The sequence below is a fragment of the Chelmon rostratus genome, chromosome 8, assembly GCF_017976325.1.
Source record: "Chelmon rostratus isolate fCheRos1 chromosome 8, fCheRos1.pri, whole genome shotgun sequence".
Taxonomy (NCBI): domain Eukaryota; kingdom Metazoa; phylum Chordata; class Actinopteri; order Chaetodontiformes; family Chaetodontidae; genus Chelmon; species Chelmon rostratus.
This window is the reverse complement of record NC_055665.1, coordinates 23,348,023-23,365,488: the sequence shown is the minus strand read 5'-3', so window position 1 is coordinate 23,365,488 and position 17,466 is coordinate 23,348,023. Positions and strand designations below refer to the sequence as shown.

The 17,466-nt window shown below is 43.3% G+C and overlaps 1 protein-coding gene across 2 annotated transcripts in view; it reads left to right on the top strand.

Moving 5' to 3' along the window:
• The window catches only part of LOC121609858 (vacuolar protein sorting-associated protein 13B-like), a 316,585-nt gene that overhangs the window by 65,154 nt on the left and 233,965 nt on the right, over positions 1-17,466 (top strand). For both annotated transcript variants that reach the window (XM_041941573.1, XM_041941574.1), the window contains exon 17: positions 5,874-6,058. In XM_041941573.1, coding sequence (XP_041797507.1) covers positions 5,874-6,058 — 185 coding nt within the window. The remainder of the gene's footprint in view (positions 1-5,873; positions 6,059-17,466) is intronic.

Genomic DNA, 17,466 nt, shown 5'->3' with positions numbered 1-17,466 from the left:
AGTAAAGATGGCATAATATCTGAAGGTAAAAAAAATTACCATTACATTGTGGGTCCATCCATCCATTTCCATCTTAATTTCCATTAATTATGGATTTGTTTTTGTATTAATTCTGTGCCTGTGTCACGTTAAGCACTCGGTCACTCATCTGTAGCTCCAGGAAAATTTCCCCCCAAGCCAATGACATAGAAATATAAAGTCAATGAAAGAAATTACTTTATATGTTACTTTTAAATGTTATATAAGAACATTATGAGAAATGGCAAAGAAAGCCATATATAATGCATGTTTTCTCATCATTGTGTATTTTCAGTATTTTTATTTTTGTTGTTTGACACATGCTTGCTTGGCTTTTCTGTGGTAGTATTTTTTCATGTTTGTAAATGCCAGAAATTTAACCCAATTGACATCCAGGTGGTAAAATGTCAAGCTTTCCCATCCCCCAACTTGGCCACAGTTTTCCCATCCCCCAACTTGGCCACTTAGGTGTTATTGTTCAGTGTGAAGTGCTTGCATGATTTATAATGTTCATTTGGAGGCTTTGTGAGACACTGTAGTGTGTCTTTTGTAGATAAAAGAGGGGACTTGAGAGCAGCCCATAACTCACTCTGGTTATTTTCAAGAGGGGTCAGTGACCTTGGCTCGGAGAGATGGGGAATTCTGCAATACTTCAAATCAATCTGCGCCACAAAGAAAAAAAGGTGCAGGCTGTCAGTCTTCCCTTCCCTCCATTTTCAGTCTGATTCCCTCCCAAAGAAGCTCTAAAACCTGGAAAACAATAGCAGTAGAAGATTCTGTTAACTGTTTGAGTTGGGTAATGTTTGTGTTGGTTAATTAAGGCAGGGTGTGACAGTGAATGATTTGTAGAAACTTCAGATAACTTATCATTTGTTCCAAGACGGTGGCTATCTGTTGTATCTATCAGACAAATATGTCAGCCCATAATGGATTACATTGGGGTTGCTGTGGACTCAGATAAGTTTAAGTCAAGAGAAAGTAGCACATTGTGAGGCCCGTCAAACGTGATTGACTATCTTGACTTTTTGTTTGTTTTGCTGCCTTGCATCTAGTCTACGTTATCTTTTTGAGTACTTCCACCAACTTTTAACTTTTAACAGTTTGTGGGAGTATCATGTTGCAGTTTGTATGGAATTTCCCATTTAGCTTCCATTACAAACAATATCCACCTGTGTTAGAGATTGTGTGTTTATGTGAGCGTGCCTCCCTGATTCTCTGAGGTCCACTGACGGAACAGACACCTTGCTCCACATCTCCTGCCGACCTCCCAGCCCCCACAGCTGGCTGTGTCACTGTATTTTGGAAAGAGTGAGGAAACTGATTTTTGGTACTGTACAGGATATGAGTAATAACAAAAATGAACATTCTGGAAAGTGTGCGCAGGTTCCAAGCTTGTATTCTGGGACGCTGTGTAAACCATTAGGACCAGCTGCTCTTGGCGATATTCCTTCAATCACGGCAAGATGCTGATCTTAAAAAAAGAATTTGCTGACCACATTTGGCCGTGCGGTTCAGGCGTGTTAGTATGCTTTATGCTGGCTTTCTCTGCAGTGTCCTCTGTCAGAACATGCACTAAATCCAGCATATTCAGATTTAAACACATTACTGGACATCTACATTAATACGACACACTCACCTAATTGTGCATACACACAGACACATACCCAACAGGCGTCTTTAATTAGGCTACATTTATTTTTGTCTGTAAAAGTACAAAGCAACAACCTACCAGTTCTGCTATTCTTGAGTTTGTACTGGAGCTTTTACAAATGGCTCTTTTAATGAGACTTTCCACATTAGGTATTATTTTACCTGGAGAATAACACATAACCTGCAAGTTTGCAGTCTCTCTTGCCTGTGCTTGCTTTTTCTCATAATTCTTGTTTGTGTTTTCTGCACGGTTTGATTCTATTTTTCTTTGCTTTCTTTTTATCCCTTCTCCCGTTTTCCTCAGTTTGCAGTACATGCATCCTTTCCCTATTAGATGCTTAGCCTACTTAGTTTACATGCACACATGCATGCAAGAACAATCTTGTCAGGCTTTAGTATTGGCAGGCAGTTTTATAATTTTTCCAGTTACAGGTTGTTAGAGCAGCAGGGACCTTGTCAGCTGTGGCCTCATTACTGCTGCCGATCGTGCTTTGGCTGACGAACCTGCTGTTATTAGTTTGTACGTATGCATGTCCAGGTGTGTATACACGTGCGCTTGTGTGACAGCGTATGTGCCAGCTAGCATGTATGTGTATGTGCATATTGGCTAACATAAATTTGTTTGCGTCTGTACAGGTATGTGAATTTTTGCGGTTGTGTGTCTTGAGTGTGTCTTTGTGCGTTTATATGCTTCTGTTAAGCAGCAATCGCAGCCTGTTAGCTAGAGCCCCAGCTGTATTTGTCTAAATATAGCTGTGACCACAGTCAGACCAGACCAGGAAGCTGATTAGCCTGAGAACCAATGGTCTGAATGGATCTCAGCTATTATGATGTGAAAATCGCATGGTACAGACACAGGGTTACCCAGAGGCTACTTAAATGGAAGCTCAGGCTTTGGTAGTGATACCTTATGCTCATAATGGCATCACATCACTGGATGGCTCTGAGCCATGTTCGGAGCTAGCAAAAAATATTTTGTCAGGGTCCTCTGTAAAGTCGGCTCCCTGTTAGATTTCACTCATTCATTTTAATGACCAAAAATAATTTGCTGTCTCTGCTTCATGTCTGCATTTGAGCATGAACACAGAGGAAACAGTCTAGGCAAAGAGCACCACAGCTGGTATGGTGCTCATGACTCTGACTCACGCCCCCTGCACAACACCATGCCCTGTTTTGCCTAATTTTGACAGGGACACTGGACAGAAAGACTTTGTGCCAGCCAGCCAGCCTGTTACCTAGCCAAGCAGTCAGCAAGTCCGCCAGCTTGCCTGTCCTACCCCCGGTCTACTTCTTCGTCACTCAGTCACAGCACCAACAGGGGACAGGTCGGGAAATGAGGCCTAATGTTGTTGAAATACACCAGAGGAAAGCATATTTCATTGGCTGAAATTGAAACACCTAATTTTTCATAGCTCCTGACTAATTTTGATTTCCTTTTAACATATTCCTGGTGGCCTCTGTGTTTTAATAAAAAAGTTATTGACTTAAAGGACTACTGTGAGGTCAGAGACAGCCTATTCAATGAGGCACTGAAGTGCAAGCCAAGGACCTGATTTGTTAAATTATGAGTCAGGATCCAAAATGGGTTGTGGGCCCACTTCTGGTGGGTCTCCACATTATAAGAGTAGAAGTATGCTTTAATGAGTTTTGCTCCCCAGGCTAGACTCAGTTTCAAACATGGATTCTGCACAAAAACAGTAAATTGCATTTTGTGAGTTGTCCCATGCATATGTTTCAAGCTCTGAGATATGTTTTAGTGCAGTCTTTTTGTTGCTGTTGATGCTGCAGGTATTAGTACTGCTTTATTTACCTCTTAGACACTTTTGTTTCCTTTAAGGCCTGTGTTAACAGTGAAAGAGCTGCCTGCCAGAAAGCTGTTTACCATGTTGCAGCAAGAAACACTGCCTGTGCCAGCTACTTAATGAAATCCGATGAGTGTCTGGCTGTCCTCACATCCAGCATTCCCAAAACACCCTAATGAGAGTTTCTGCTTCTCATTTAGCTCCAAGATCCAAGTTGCTATTTGCAAAGAATTGGGCATAATATAATAAAAACAGGTGCATAATTAAAGTTTTAGACGACCACATGCACATGACAGCTCCCCTGAAACGCTATAAACACTCGAATAAGCCAACGAACTTTCATCCCTTGCCAGTCCTCCCATTGAAGTGGCTTTGCAGGCACATTTGCTCTGCATGTGGGGACATTGTTGTTGCTCAGTCCCCTTCACTTTCTTTTGTTCCAGCAGCAATATCTAGCTACGTGTACGCACACACAGGCACATGAAAACACACATGAAAATCGGTTTGATTGATGTTTCGCTGTATAGCATGCAACAGTAGTGATTTCGAGGAGTAGAGGGGCATGGCATTGCGTGGTTCATCTTGGTGCCAAATGCACCATATGTTGCCAGGGAATTCAGAATGTATATGTGTGCTGTCAAGGTAAACTCATTGACCCTGTCAGGTTTGGAGTTTCTCTCTTTTACTGCCTTTGTTTTTCCTGTGCTCTTACATCTCTCTTTATCGAACTCTCTCTCGCTTTCGGTCTCATAACGGGTCCCCCCTGAGACAGCAGGCGGTTCAGAACTCTGGGCCTGCCTGTGTGCAGCTAACAGCTCTTGTCACCCTGCTGAACCACCCAGGAGCAGAATAAAGGGAAAGATAAAGAGACACAGAGAGAAGGAGAGGGAGGGAAGCAGAGGAGTTAAACGATTGCAGAGCTGCTGAGCGGAGGGAGAGACCTCGTGACATATCCCACACTCTGAACTGGGACCAGACCAAAATGGATGTGTGATTAAATGAACTGTGATGCTCGTTCCTGACACGCCGCAGCCATCCCTGGAATTAGTCGCGGTTCTATTTTCACTGAAAGTGCCGCTCAGAGGGAAGCGCCTCTTTGCTTCCATTTCACTACGTAGTCAGGCGAGCATATGTGCACACACACACAACTTCCCAAAAAGTAAATGTGTATCTAGGCAGGGGGCACTGGCAGTTCTGAAAAGCTGTACTGAAGAACCTCATAGAACAGAAGAGAGGAAAACAGGAGTGGAACCAAACAGGCTTATTTTGAAGTGTTTAGTTCAGGCTCCCTGGGTGTTTTTCCAGGGAACGGAGGTTCCAGGGGACTAAGAGGGGTGGATGGAGGGACAGGGGGATAGAGAGAGAGAGAGATGTGAAGAGGAGATCAGTAGTTGTGATGATGACGACAAGTGCTGCATCACTCTCAGCGGTGTGTTAAATGCCACACCTTGGTTGGTGTGTGTGTGTGTGTGTCTGTTGGGGAAGCCCTCCTCCTGCTGTTACTGATGTCATGGATCGATGACTTCACAGCCTGGATAGAAAAAGAGTTCAGAGACCTGATTCAGGGATTTGAAGGGCAATGTATGTGTGTCAAGATGTTTGTGTGGTATCTGAGATGTGCATTTAAATGTCTTAGGCTTTGACTGAGTGATTACAGGGTGAATAGTGAGGCAAATACTACAAAGGAAGAATTGACGAACAGATGGAAAAAAAAAGTGAGTTTATGAAGTGTGTGTGTGGGTTTTTTTGTGTGTGCGTGTGTGAGTGTGTGTGTCAGATGATAAATGAGAGCACGGTCCACTGAGGCTCTGATGGACAGGGGCCTGGAGGACTCCATCCGACTGTGCTGTTACCTCATTCTCCTGAACGCTCAACTCATCAGCTTGTCATACACACACACTCATACTCACACAGACTCTCTCCCTCCACGCTCTTGGAGACAGATGAAATGTTAAATGAGTAAAGATTCTTTTCAGGGTCAGGTTTCTGGGCTGTACATCTCTTCACATAAATCATCATCACAGTTTTGACGGAGGGGAGAGAAGGGTCGGCGGCAAAGAGGCAAACTATGCCTACCTGCCAAGTAACTAGGGAAAGCTTGGCTTCCACTTGGTACTTCTTCAGTTTGCTGTTGGAATGTAGTTCTACCTATTTGGCCACTCATGCTATCAATGAGCTGTTTTATATAGCGATGTGATATTGATGGATTCGTTGAAGTCCTGAGCCATTTGTTTCCACCGGTGTCTATTTCATTAAGTGTATATTGGCGCTTAAGTGCAACTCTCCATTCTTTCATTTATTATTGTCACTATGTCCGGACTCTCTCTCTCTGTCTCTTTTTCTCCTCGTGTACCTTACTCTATCTAACTGTGTCTTTCTTTGTCTCATGTCCCTCTCTTGCAGGAGCAAAAGGTCTTCGGTCCCCACCACAGAGTGTATTTTTGAGCTTCCCCACTTCACTGTACAGGCCACAAGGGCCCAGACACTTTTGCTCCAAGCGATCTGTCAGAGCTGGACCCACAGCATGGCCAGCGGAGCCCCATTGACACTCAGCGAAAGTCTGCTCAGTGAGGTGTACAAAGCTCCAGGTAAACAGCACATTCTACAGCGGAATCCTTTGTACACAATAGTCCATACCAAGGTAAGGATGTATTGGTTTTTCTGCTGAGCGACAGAGCGATCATAGAGTTAGGGCAGTCTTAGAATCTCTGTCTTCTTTACTTTCCCAATATCTTCACATTCAAATTCACTTGAATGTGAATTGTTTTTCAATTTTTCATGTGCGTGAGTGTGAGACTCAAATGACCCTTGGCCGATTGGTTGTGACACACCAGGTATATGAAGAAAAAGGGGTCGGTTTATCAAAGAGGCTCTTTTTCCAGTGCATGTGTTTGTAATTGCTCGGCATGGCAATAGGTTCTGTGTTTTTTCAGTTGTTTTCATAACGCAGTTGTTATTGTAGGGTAGCAATTGGAATTCTGCAATGGCAACTCAGTCACTTGGCACAAAGAAAAAATACCCACACAGAAGATTAATGCGTCCTTAAGCGGCTCACTCTGTATTTCAACCATGAAGAGTCATAGAACAAAGAGTGAACTACATCACTTTGCTCATCTGGTCTCTTTTAGACTATTGTATTAGATGTTAATGCATTCGTCATTGTAGTTGATTTATTGAAATCTCCCTTTTCCCATAAAGTGCATTTACTGTCCTTTGTTTGTTTAGTTCTCCATAAAATAAAGCTTGTTTCCCAGTACCAGTAAATTGTCATGAGAGATATATGGAACTGGCTAAAGCTTAAGGTGATTTGACTCTCTTATGAAAGTTTTACAGTTATTTCTCAGGGCTCAGCACATCATGTGCCAGACTATCATTTGCCCAAAACAAGTCAACCTGATAGTAGCTAGTGAGCTATGGGCAAATAAGCTACAGACCCTATACCAGGGGTGCAAGCACATATCCAAAACCTTAGCTCTCCAAATATACACTTTCACACGAGACACTTTGGCATAAAGATCAACTTGTCTTGTGCCCAGTGTGGGGTATGGGACCTGCAGCCAAGGGCAAATTAACTCTGAAACAGTTTTACGCTTCATGTCGCCTAGGATGCCTTAATGGTCAAATAATAAATTTTGCCCCTTGTTAAAGAAAGGGAGGGGAGCCTGAATTCAATAAAACAGTAGCGTTTCTCATGACGGTAGCATCTGGACAGTCCTCTGGAGGGCCAGGGATTTTCCAACTCATTAGGATCATGTTGTTTGGTATGCCGTCAACATTCTCTCTCGTCCAAGCCAGCCAAGCTACCTTTTTCACCGTTGTGTAGCCGCCAAAATTTATGAAACTGGTCTCCCGTGGAGTGAAGTCAAATATTCCTCTCCCCTCACTCTGCCTTTCTCTTGGAACAGGACTTGAATAGCAACATGGAGAAACATTTGCACATCTGGTCCGTGTGCTGGCAGGTTAGAAAAAGAGCAGCGGGGAAAAGAGTTTGGGTTTAGAAGGGAAGCGAGTGAAGGGGAATAGGTGATGTGTTGTGTAAGTATATGTTTTGTGGGGGAAAAACTCAGCAATAATTCCTATGATATAACCAAAGATGTCTAGTACTGTATCTGCTTTTAAAATTGTGGTGACACTCATGATCCTTAAGGAAGATGTTAGCTGTCCCAATCCCTCTCAATCTTTAGTGTGACAGCTTAAGTGCGGAGGAGAAATGGAAAATGGGGAGATGCGAGAAGAGGAGTGAAGTAAACTGTTCTGGACTATGTTTGCTGTAGTGCAATTTCCCGCACGCCCAGTGCAACCTTGCTGAGTCATTTTGGTGGCTGTGTCCTCACTGTAATGCCATGATGAGACCTTGCCGGCTGTTCTTTGCTGGGTGCTTGCCTTCCCACTCACTCCTCTTCTCCGCTTTTCTCTGAGTTGTTTCTTTATCTAAGGCAAAGTGTGTTTTTTACAAATCTGTCATAACTCCTGATGCTCACTGGGGGCAGTTCTCTGGAGACAAGCATGGGGACTGTACTGTTAAACTGTTGACAGGGTGCCACTTATTTGGCCCGTTGTGCCGTCAAAGTGTTAGCAATCTTAGCAGTGGCTGCTTTTTTCCACTAGTGTGCCTTGCTGAGTGACTGGCTTAAACTGTAAAAGTGGTGGTCTGTTAAAACGCTCTCAAAATTCAGATGCTGTATCCAGATTTGTCCTGTGTTCATTCGTTTGTTCTTGTGTCACCAACTTGCAGCTATCGGGTCATTGCAAGGACGGAGCTCAGACACACAAGCATACACACACACACGCTTTAGCCAAACACTGAACACGGCAAACAAAAACTGCTCACTTTGAACATGCTTTTTTTCATTCCTTCAGGAATTTCTCCTCCCTTCTATCCTTTTGATGTCACAGGGTTTTTCAATAGTGGAAGGTGTTTCATATCGAGCTCTAGCTGATAACACAGATGGTCAGTGTCCTTCGCGGGGGAGCCAGTTGGGTATGAGATTTCATTCCCTGTCCAAAGGAAATTCCACAATTCAGCAAGAAAACTCAACAAAGCTTCAGTTTTAATCTCAAGGTACTGACAGACTGTAAAATGTTCTTCAAAATAATTGGTGGACTCAGATTAAACCAACAGTCAGAGACTTAAAATCATTGCAGCTGACTGGAACACAGCCGCTAGGACTCGTAAGACTTCAAGTTATGGTGCTGCTCACTGGCAGCTACAGCAGTAGCCCAGCAAGCGGCATACGCAGTGGAGCCTGTGTTCGGTTTGCAAGCCCAGAGACAATCGAGTGAAATCAGAAAACAAAGTGGAAAATCTCATTTTCCTTGAGAATCAGACGTTGTCAGTCACTGCTTTTTGCATGACGGCTTGGTTTGTCACACACCTGTGTCTAGGACAGCGCTGCTGTAGTGAGCTTGAGTTAGTTTTCTCTGGTGACAGAGACAGCGTTCTCCTTTTGCGTTCCAGCGGAGCCCACACTAGTGTTATATTTTACTGGTGAGCTCTGCAGCACACAGTATGTCATGCTTTGTGCGTGGAGAGGTGGTCCATGCGGGTGCGTGTGTGTGTGTTTGTGCACACATTAGTGCATGCATTCTTACAGTCTGTGCCCCTTAACCCTGAGCCTCGTCAGCTGCCCAGTGAGTAACAACAGCTCTGTGTTTTTTGCTGCTCTGCCCCGCTGCATTCCCTCCCTCATTGCCCCCCTTTTTGTCTTGACAAAACCAACTCTCTCTTTCTTGTTCCTTTATTTGCCATCTTTTTTCTTCATTCTACTTCTCTCACTTTGTGTTTGGCTTTTTTACTTTTACTGTTGTCATTTTTTTTCCTTTTTTTCTGTGCAATTCTAATTCTGCCAAATGTATTTTCTCTCTTTTCCATCCGTCATTCTTATCTCATTTTGTTGCTGAATTCAATCTTTTTTCTCTTTCTAATCCTGTTTTTTTTCCTTTTTCTCCTCCTCCCCTGTGATTGTCAGCAGCCAGCCTGTCTTACACTTTCTCTTTGTTTATACTTCCAGGACGCTTTGGTGGTTTGCAGTAGCAGCCATAGTAGTAGTAGAGAGGAGCCAGTAATTCCTGCCCACCACTGCTTCTAGCCACTGCTAACCTCAGATTCAGCGACACACTGACCACAGTGACCTCCCACACACTACTCCAGTCTGCATGCATTTGTGTGTGAGTGCACAGTATGTTTTGCAGTATGGTGAGTGTGTGTGTACTTTTTGGCCAGGGAAAGTGTAATCTCAGTGAACAAATTCATTTTCTCAGTGCTTACTCTTCAGTGCATTGTCTCAACAAATACTTGAACATTCGATGGCTGAAAAGTCAGATGCATTTGCTCTGTCTGGTTTCTATCATACATTATCTTGGATTCTTGTAGAAATCATGCCACATCTCTAAAACCTGCCAAACTATGCATACTATGTGTCCCTTTGGTAATGACATTTGAAAATTAAAGCAGCTGTTTAACAAGCAGTATGTACAAAACAATACAATAGAGCTGTAGAGGGTTGCATATTCTTGATATGAATGGCTGAAGGAATGGCTGCTCTAAAGTCGTAGCTCACTTTGTGTTTTATATTTTCTTTGGTAGTTACCTGCTGCAGTTTAATCTCACTGAGTGTTTAAACAAATGCAGACAGTCAAATTTCAAAAGGTGTCATGGTGACTGAAGTTTCTATGATCCTATGATCTTTAGTCTGTACATTGCCATGAGCACACACAGTCTGTGTGTTTTCTTATTGTATTCTTCATCTTTTCTGCTGATGATAGCTTTATTGGATTTTGATTCATGCACTTATGTCCCCAATGGACCCAAGTCTTTCAATTTCCATGGATATATTTATAGCTCAGTACACAGCGATGAGTCACAGAGAGCTCTTAAACCTGCAGATGGTACAACTCTGGCTCCAGGCCCCTCTCCATGTATTGTAAATATTGCCTATATTATTGCCATGTGATTGTGGGAATAAGACTGTATGTGTGTTTGTGTGTGTGCATGTGCATTCGTCTGCTTGCATGCATGTGTCTGTGTGTGCTTTTTGTGTTTCTGCTCTTTGCTCGCTTATCAAACAGAAATTAGAAGTATTTGTTGTGTCCTCGTATCTGTGACATGGCAGTAAAACCTCTAGAGGACATACAGAGAGACCGGGATGCTCCAGACTTAAAGTGACTTTAGACAGCTCATTATAAAAGATGGATGATTGTGCCTGTCCGTTCCTTTTAAACACAGCCAGTGCTAGAAATGCTTCATAGCTTGTTTTTTCCTGCTTATATTATTTGCATGAAAGTGAGTTGTGGATGAAAAATGTTTGATTTATTGAATTTAGGTCGCTAACATCAGCTGCAAGGACGACATGATGAACTGAAATGGTCTTAAGGACAACCGAGTGACAGCTACAGTTAGAATAAGTGAATCAGTAAGTTTCCCTTCATTTGAGCCAGACTCAGCTGTTGACTGGCCTCACATTTATTTCGTATTAATTGGCTTTTCCTCCCTAAATTAACCATTCAGGGACCAGTGCAGGCTCCCCAACGAAGCTGTTATAATTAAAAACTCACCCAGTGCTATTACCTCTCTAAACTCTTGCCCTGCAGAGCTGAAAGGCTTGTGCATAATTTTTTTCTTGCACTTGCTTCTCTGTCTGTCTTGTGAAATGCTGCATTTTTAGAGGCAAAGATCAAGGTTATTTAAATCAGCAGAAAATTGGCATTTCCACCAGTGATGGATTCAGCTTTAATGCAGCAACCACAGCTGGTTTTCTGGCCACAGAGCTCTGTGGTGGTCTGGACTAGGACAAGAGGAGGGGGGTCTGGTAGAAGTTGGTTGGTGGTGGTCACCAGACGTGCTCTAGATGATTGCTGGGTGATATACGAGCTGTGACATAACTCTAGCATGACAGATATAGGGGGAAAAGAACAGAGGAAGAGGAAGAGAGAGAGTGAACGATATAATGAGCAGAATGAAAAATGAAAAAGAGAAAGAAAATAGAGGTTGAAGGGAAAAGTGACAGAAAGAAGGAAATAAAGAGACTGAGAGTGTGGGCTGGACCTCAGTGCCCAGAAACACAACTGGCCATTGGTTCTCTTTATTAAACCCAGCTTTTGCACCTAATTGTGTGTCAGGTTAGACACACACACACACACACACACGTAAAGAGACGTGAATATGCACAGATCCATGCCCACCTCCATCGTTAGCAAATCCTATATGTACTCCTGAACTCACAGCATACGATCCCATTTAAGGCAAATGACTGCAAGAATGTTTGGACACAGCGAGCCTATGCTCTCACTGCATAGCGACTAGAAGCATGTTGATAATAATAGCCCCGGACTTATGCTCTCACTCATAACAGTATCATTATTAAAACAAGTCTTTTGTTTTTACAAGTTCCCCCTACACATACAATGAGGGATGGGGTGGTTGGTAGAAAAACAGAGAAAACCGTGTAAAAAAAAAAAAAAAAAAAAAAAAAGACAATTCAAGGTTATGTCAGGGAGACTTATTTATACTTTTCTTCACACTGATACGTCCCATTGCTTGGAAACAAATGCAATCTCTTAGAAGACCATGTCAACAACAGTTTTTACGCATTTTTGCACTGCTTGAAAAAGGCTGCTCCTGTCATGGCCAGCAGTTCACATCCCTGTGATCTAACTGCCTTTAGGAGTCGGGTCTGACGCAAATCCCCCTGTGACGCTGCGGCATAATAAGTGTCTGTAATAGCTCTGTGTTATTGGAGGGGAAAAAGTGTCTATTTTCATATCACTCTGTCACCTCTGTAAAGTAATCCCTGGTATGCCATGTATTTAATGTTGTCTGGTCCAAGAACTTACCCGTCTATCTTTTCTCCCTCCCTTTCACCCTCCTTGCTGTTTCGCTCTCATTCGGCCATAATGCAGCTGTTGGTAGCTTAGTCCTGGCTTTGAGACTGAATCGGGGAGGTTACTCTCCGCTCAGTTTTCCACTGTTTTCCTGTGCAGATTTTGGCTGACATGGTCTTCTTACTCACAACCTTAATGTCTCCCATCTATTAATCAAGACAAACCAGAGGAACATGCAGCTTTGCCCTGTCATATAATGTGCCCATACACTTAGCTCATGGAGATTATTTTGATAGTCCGTTTGCATTGTTCCACAATGAAAGTGAAAGAAGGAAGGGCATAAGCCTTTTTTCATGGTCTGTGGTTGTCACAAATGTCAGTAAGGAGATGGGAAGCTTAATGAAAACCCTGAGATGTCTGTTTCAGCGTGGCCTGGCCCCTCCATCAAGTATCCATACTTCTTTGAAGAGGTAACTTATTGGTTTGAGAGAAATTTCTGCCTGTCTACTTGTCTGCTTCACGGATTGACATCAGGGCAGGAAGAAAGCAGGAGGGAAAGGAAAGAAAGAACGAGAGCTTTTTCATCCGTACCAACCTTATTTCTGACATTAAAAACACGTTGTGTCAGCATCAGAGAACCGATAAATAAATCTTGGATGGAACTTGAGACGGCTCTTGTCAATGAAAACTTCAATGAGCTACAGACGGCCCTCGTTCCACTCCTGGCAGATTGTGATGATGTTTTAAGTCAATCCAGACTCAGGCCTTCCTCTTTTCTTTTGTCTTCCTGCTGCTCTCTGCTCTCTTTGTCTGTCGCTTACTACACTCCATAGCTAATGAGAGAAGCCAGTGCAGTCAATGCAAAACAGAAGTTTGTTGTGTTGTCCCACAATTGGACATCAGATTACATGGATATTTATTTGTTTAATGGAATGATAGAAAGATAAAGTGCCTGAGGTCTGCTCCTTCCATCAAACAAGATCTTAAGTTGACTCGAGACTTTCACCAAACATCGGTTTGCACATGCACACGCACAAACACACGCACAACCCCCCCACTCAAACACAAACTCCCCCTTGTGGTTGGTGACTTCAGACACTCATCAGGGGACATCAGGCTTGTCATTTCTCACCATGATTTTCCATTCATCATTCTCCTTTTCCTCACACCGTTCGCTGGCTTCTGGTGAAAGATGATATTTAAAAGAAATCAGAAGTCAACTGATAGTGCGCCAAGGATTTTCTCTCCCCTGTTTGTTTGAATAGTAGCCCACTTTTCTGTCATGGGAAATAAGATGTGATTCCAGGCATGTTGGAGGACATGGATGATCCCAGTACAGGATCTGGAAGCCTGAGTTTCACGTCCAGATTTTTATTTTTGCTATCTGATATGAATCATTGATGGTTTATCAGAGGCATCTTTCCACTTACCACTAAATCCAATATACCTTTGGCACAGTGTAGCACTTACTGTAAATTGGTAGTTGATCTCAAAGATCTATCATGCTTTTTAGAAACCTGGCTGGTCGTTGGTAGTTGATTAGGGCAGTTTAGTTAGCTTGCCAAGCTTGGATAGAGCAGAGTTTCTGTAGATTTCAGCTTTCATCAGTTAGAGCTGGAACACTCGCCTGCTGACTCTCCCCTGTGGAGGGTAAACTGAAATATGATATGAAAACCCCCTGCGGCTGTGGTTTATGAAACGTTACCATGGTTAAGACTTGTATGCCCCTACCCGTCTGTCACCAATAGATAATGTGTTAAACAGACCTAGGAGGACAAGTGAAGGTGCGCGGAGTACAGTTATAGGAAGGTATAAATTGTTGGATTGTGTATTATAGTGAAGGCTCTGCTTTTACAGATTGTATATATTAGTCACTCTAATGCCCGGGACACACAGCCTACCTCTACCTCTGCCTGATGGCTAATTTGCTAAACAGCTATGGCTTGCCCATGTGTGGTGTCCACACAGGCAGCGCTGCTAATGCGGAGGTGCTACTGCCAGTCCTATCTTTCTATGCTGAGTTTGCCTTTGATAATGGCCATCAATGATAGAATGTTTCATTTCATTATGTTATAAGTTTCATTTATATAACCCTTGAAATGGATACCAGAAATGCTGAATTAAAAAAAACATTTTTTTCATGACTGGCACATATCATACAGATATAGACATAGAAAATGCGGTGAATGGTGTAATTTTGCTGATATGATGTCAACAGGACTATCAACAGATCATTTTTACTGTCTTTTTGCTGAGAAATGCACACATCGTGGAAAAGATTGGCAACACGCAAAACCTCAAGATGATGTGCTCCTCATGCAGGCTATGTGGCAGCTCTTACCTGTGAACATGGCCGCTGAAATGACAAGCAAGAGGTTAAACGATGCACATGCTCTGCTCAGGTCAGCAGCGCGTCCAGGCGTAACAAGTGACTAAACTGACTGCTGCATCAGAAAATCTTCAGGAGCATCACTGAAACAGTTAAGTCATTAAAGACAGACCAATTCACAAGCCGTTACATTCATCTCAAAGTAACTAATGGTGTGAAGAATATGAATCACAAGGGATACATTGCAAACAGTGGTGAAAGAAGAGTTCATTTGTTAAATAATTTAGTTGCTTAATAACTGTCTAACATGTTTCAAAGGTTCCCATACACAAAGCAAAGAGTATCAGAGGGACGTGAAACAAAATGCACTGTAAGTAGAAAGGGCTTTAAAGCACCCACAGCAGACTGCTCTGAATGTAACTAAGCCCAGAATCAATGACAGCTCCAAATAAATCTGTTTGTATTTATGTCATCTGGTAGTGTCTGCAGAGTTGGCTCCCTGCTGTGAATCAACCGTCCCATCTAAGGGTAGTGACGAGTGCCGACTGAGCACATAGCTCCACGTCACAAGGCCATAAATTTCCACTGTGACTCCCATTGAAGTGCCTCAGCAGCACCAAAACCCCAGTCACGTCTTGGCTACCACCACACACAGACACAGTCAGCCCCTGCAAAGCTGAGACATAAATATTGATCTCAGTGGATTATTGATAAACAAGAACTCTCTGCTTGGTTTCTCTTTAATTCTCTTCCATAAGGGAGGAGAATAGAGGGGGAGAAAGCCTGAGAAAAAGAGCAAGTGTGAGTTATAGAGTCACAGAGATCTTGAGAGTCGGAGAGAGAGAGCAGTAATCCAGAGTTACATTTCAGTGACGGAGGGGCTGGTTTAGCGTCATTAGCTGCGGTCTGTAGAGAGAGCGTCTCTCTCATGGAGGAACCACACTGGCATTCCACCCTGGCTGCTTCTTCAAAGCCAGAATGCCCCTGTTTCTTATGCTAACCAAATTTGTCAGGGCAGCATTAGGCTGGGGATATGGGAGATTGAGAGGCAGGCCCTCTCATCCAGAACTGTGTTTTAATGGCCTATCTCACCACCGGCTAATCGTCTCCTTACAAGTGGCAATGGGCAATGCGGGAATCGTCTGTCACAGCACATGTTTCTCTATCAGTCTTTGCACATCTGTCGCTCCCTTTTTCTTTTACACTCTTTTGTCTTTCTGACTTTTTTTTTTTTTTTATAATTCTTCCACTCAGTTTTGGTGCCCCCCCCCCTTCACCATCTTCCAAACCCCACTGCCTAGGCCCATTAGTGTTGGCCAAATTGCTTCCGCATGAAGAATCCTTAATTGTGGTAATTCGGTGGCAGAAAGAACCAAGGTTTCAATGTGCGGAGAACATGTGTCACTGCTTTAGTGGGCAGACGGAAAGGCAGGCAGCACCTGGAGGGGATGGTTATCATGGAAATTAGACCCCCAGCCTCCACTACCACCAGCACTTACACCCCATCACCGTCTTAATACTACCATCCTCATAGGTGGCGAGTACCACTTGCATACCCCAACCTTGACTCTGTGTGCTGGAAGCAGCTTGACTGGGTTGCCTCATAGGGAGAAGCATTTCTGTGTGTGTGTGTGTGTGTGTGTGTGTGTGTGTGTGTGTGTGTGTGTGTGTGTGTGTGTGTGTGTGTGTGCGCGTGTGTGTGTGTGCGCGTGTGTGTGTGCGCGTGTGTGTGTGCGCGCGCATGTGTGTGTGCGTTTGTGTGTGTGTTTGTGCGTGTGTGCGTGTGTGTGTGTGGTTATTTAGTAATGGGGGTGGGTGAGATGGGCAAAATATTTGATCCCATGTTTAACTTCATGTCACAGTAACGATGCATATCATGGTACAGTTATTATTCTGTAAATTCAATCAATAAATGGTTTAAAATAACCATATCTTACGATAATTTCTTCTTTTATTTGAAACTTCCATACAAAAAAACACAACTGCCTCACATGAGACAACACTTAAGTTAAAAACAGTAAATTCAAAACAGTAAAACTTGCATTCTTTCAAAATGGAAGCTTTAATGTTCCAAACCAACCGACAACAGACATGCAACAGAGGTGCGTTATCACCACCAACTGTTGCTCTTAGGTCACGTGAGAACATGGTGAGCAGTTCTGCTGCCCAAACCACGTCACTTTGCGAGGCAGCTGGATTGCTACATCGTGCTGCCTGCCCCGGATATACAGCAGAGACGCTAAAGTTGTACAGAATCGATCCGGACATTGTCCAGAGTTGCCCTGTCACACATGTAGCACGTTTGTCCGTGTCAGACACATCCTCACTTACTGGAAATACTCTGTTTCATTTAGCCAAGGGGTGGCATCTGGGTACAGTGGACATACCCGCAACATGAATAAAGAGTGGAAAGAAACTTACAGGCAGGCAGAAAAAAGTACAAGTACAGCTACACTCCATGCAATGTCATTAACTCGCTCGCTGCGTAGCAGGGTAGCAGTGCATACACCGTGAATGATAGTGTGCAAGTACAGCTTGAGGGATAGCTCCCACTGTGGAAACGGTATTGCCAAATCTCTATCAGCAGGCACATTTCTACTATTGCACATTATATACCGTCATATCGCCCAACCCTGCTTAGCAATTGTAGCTATCACATGTCAACTGCCCAGTTCCTGTTCCATTTGTTGCCGTTTCTGCTGCCTGAAATGTAAACTGCATCTCTTCCTGTGTGCATGTGAAGTTTTCCTGCAAACACCATAAGCAACGGCAAATGTAAACACACCAAATTATTGCAACCCTTTTCAGTGACTATGGGCTGATTTGCTGTTATTGTCAGCTGATGGC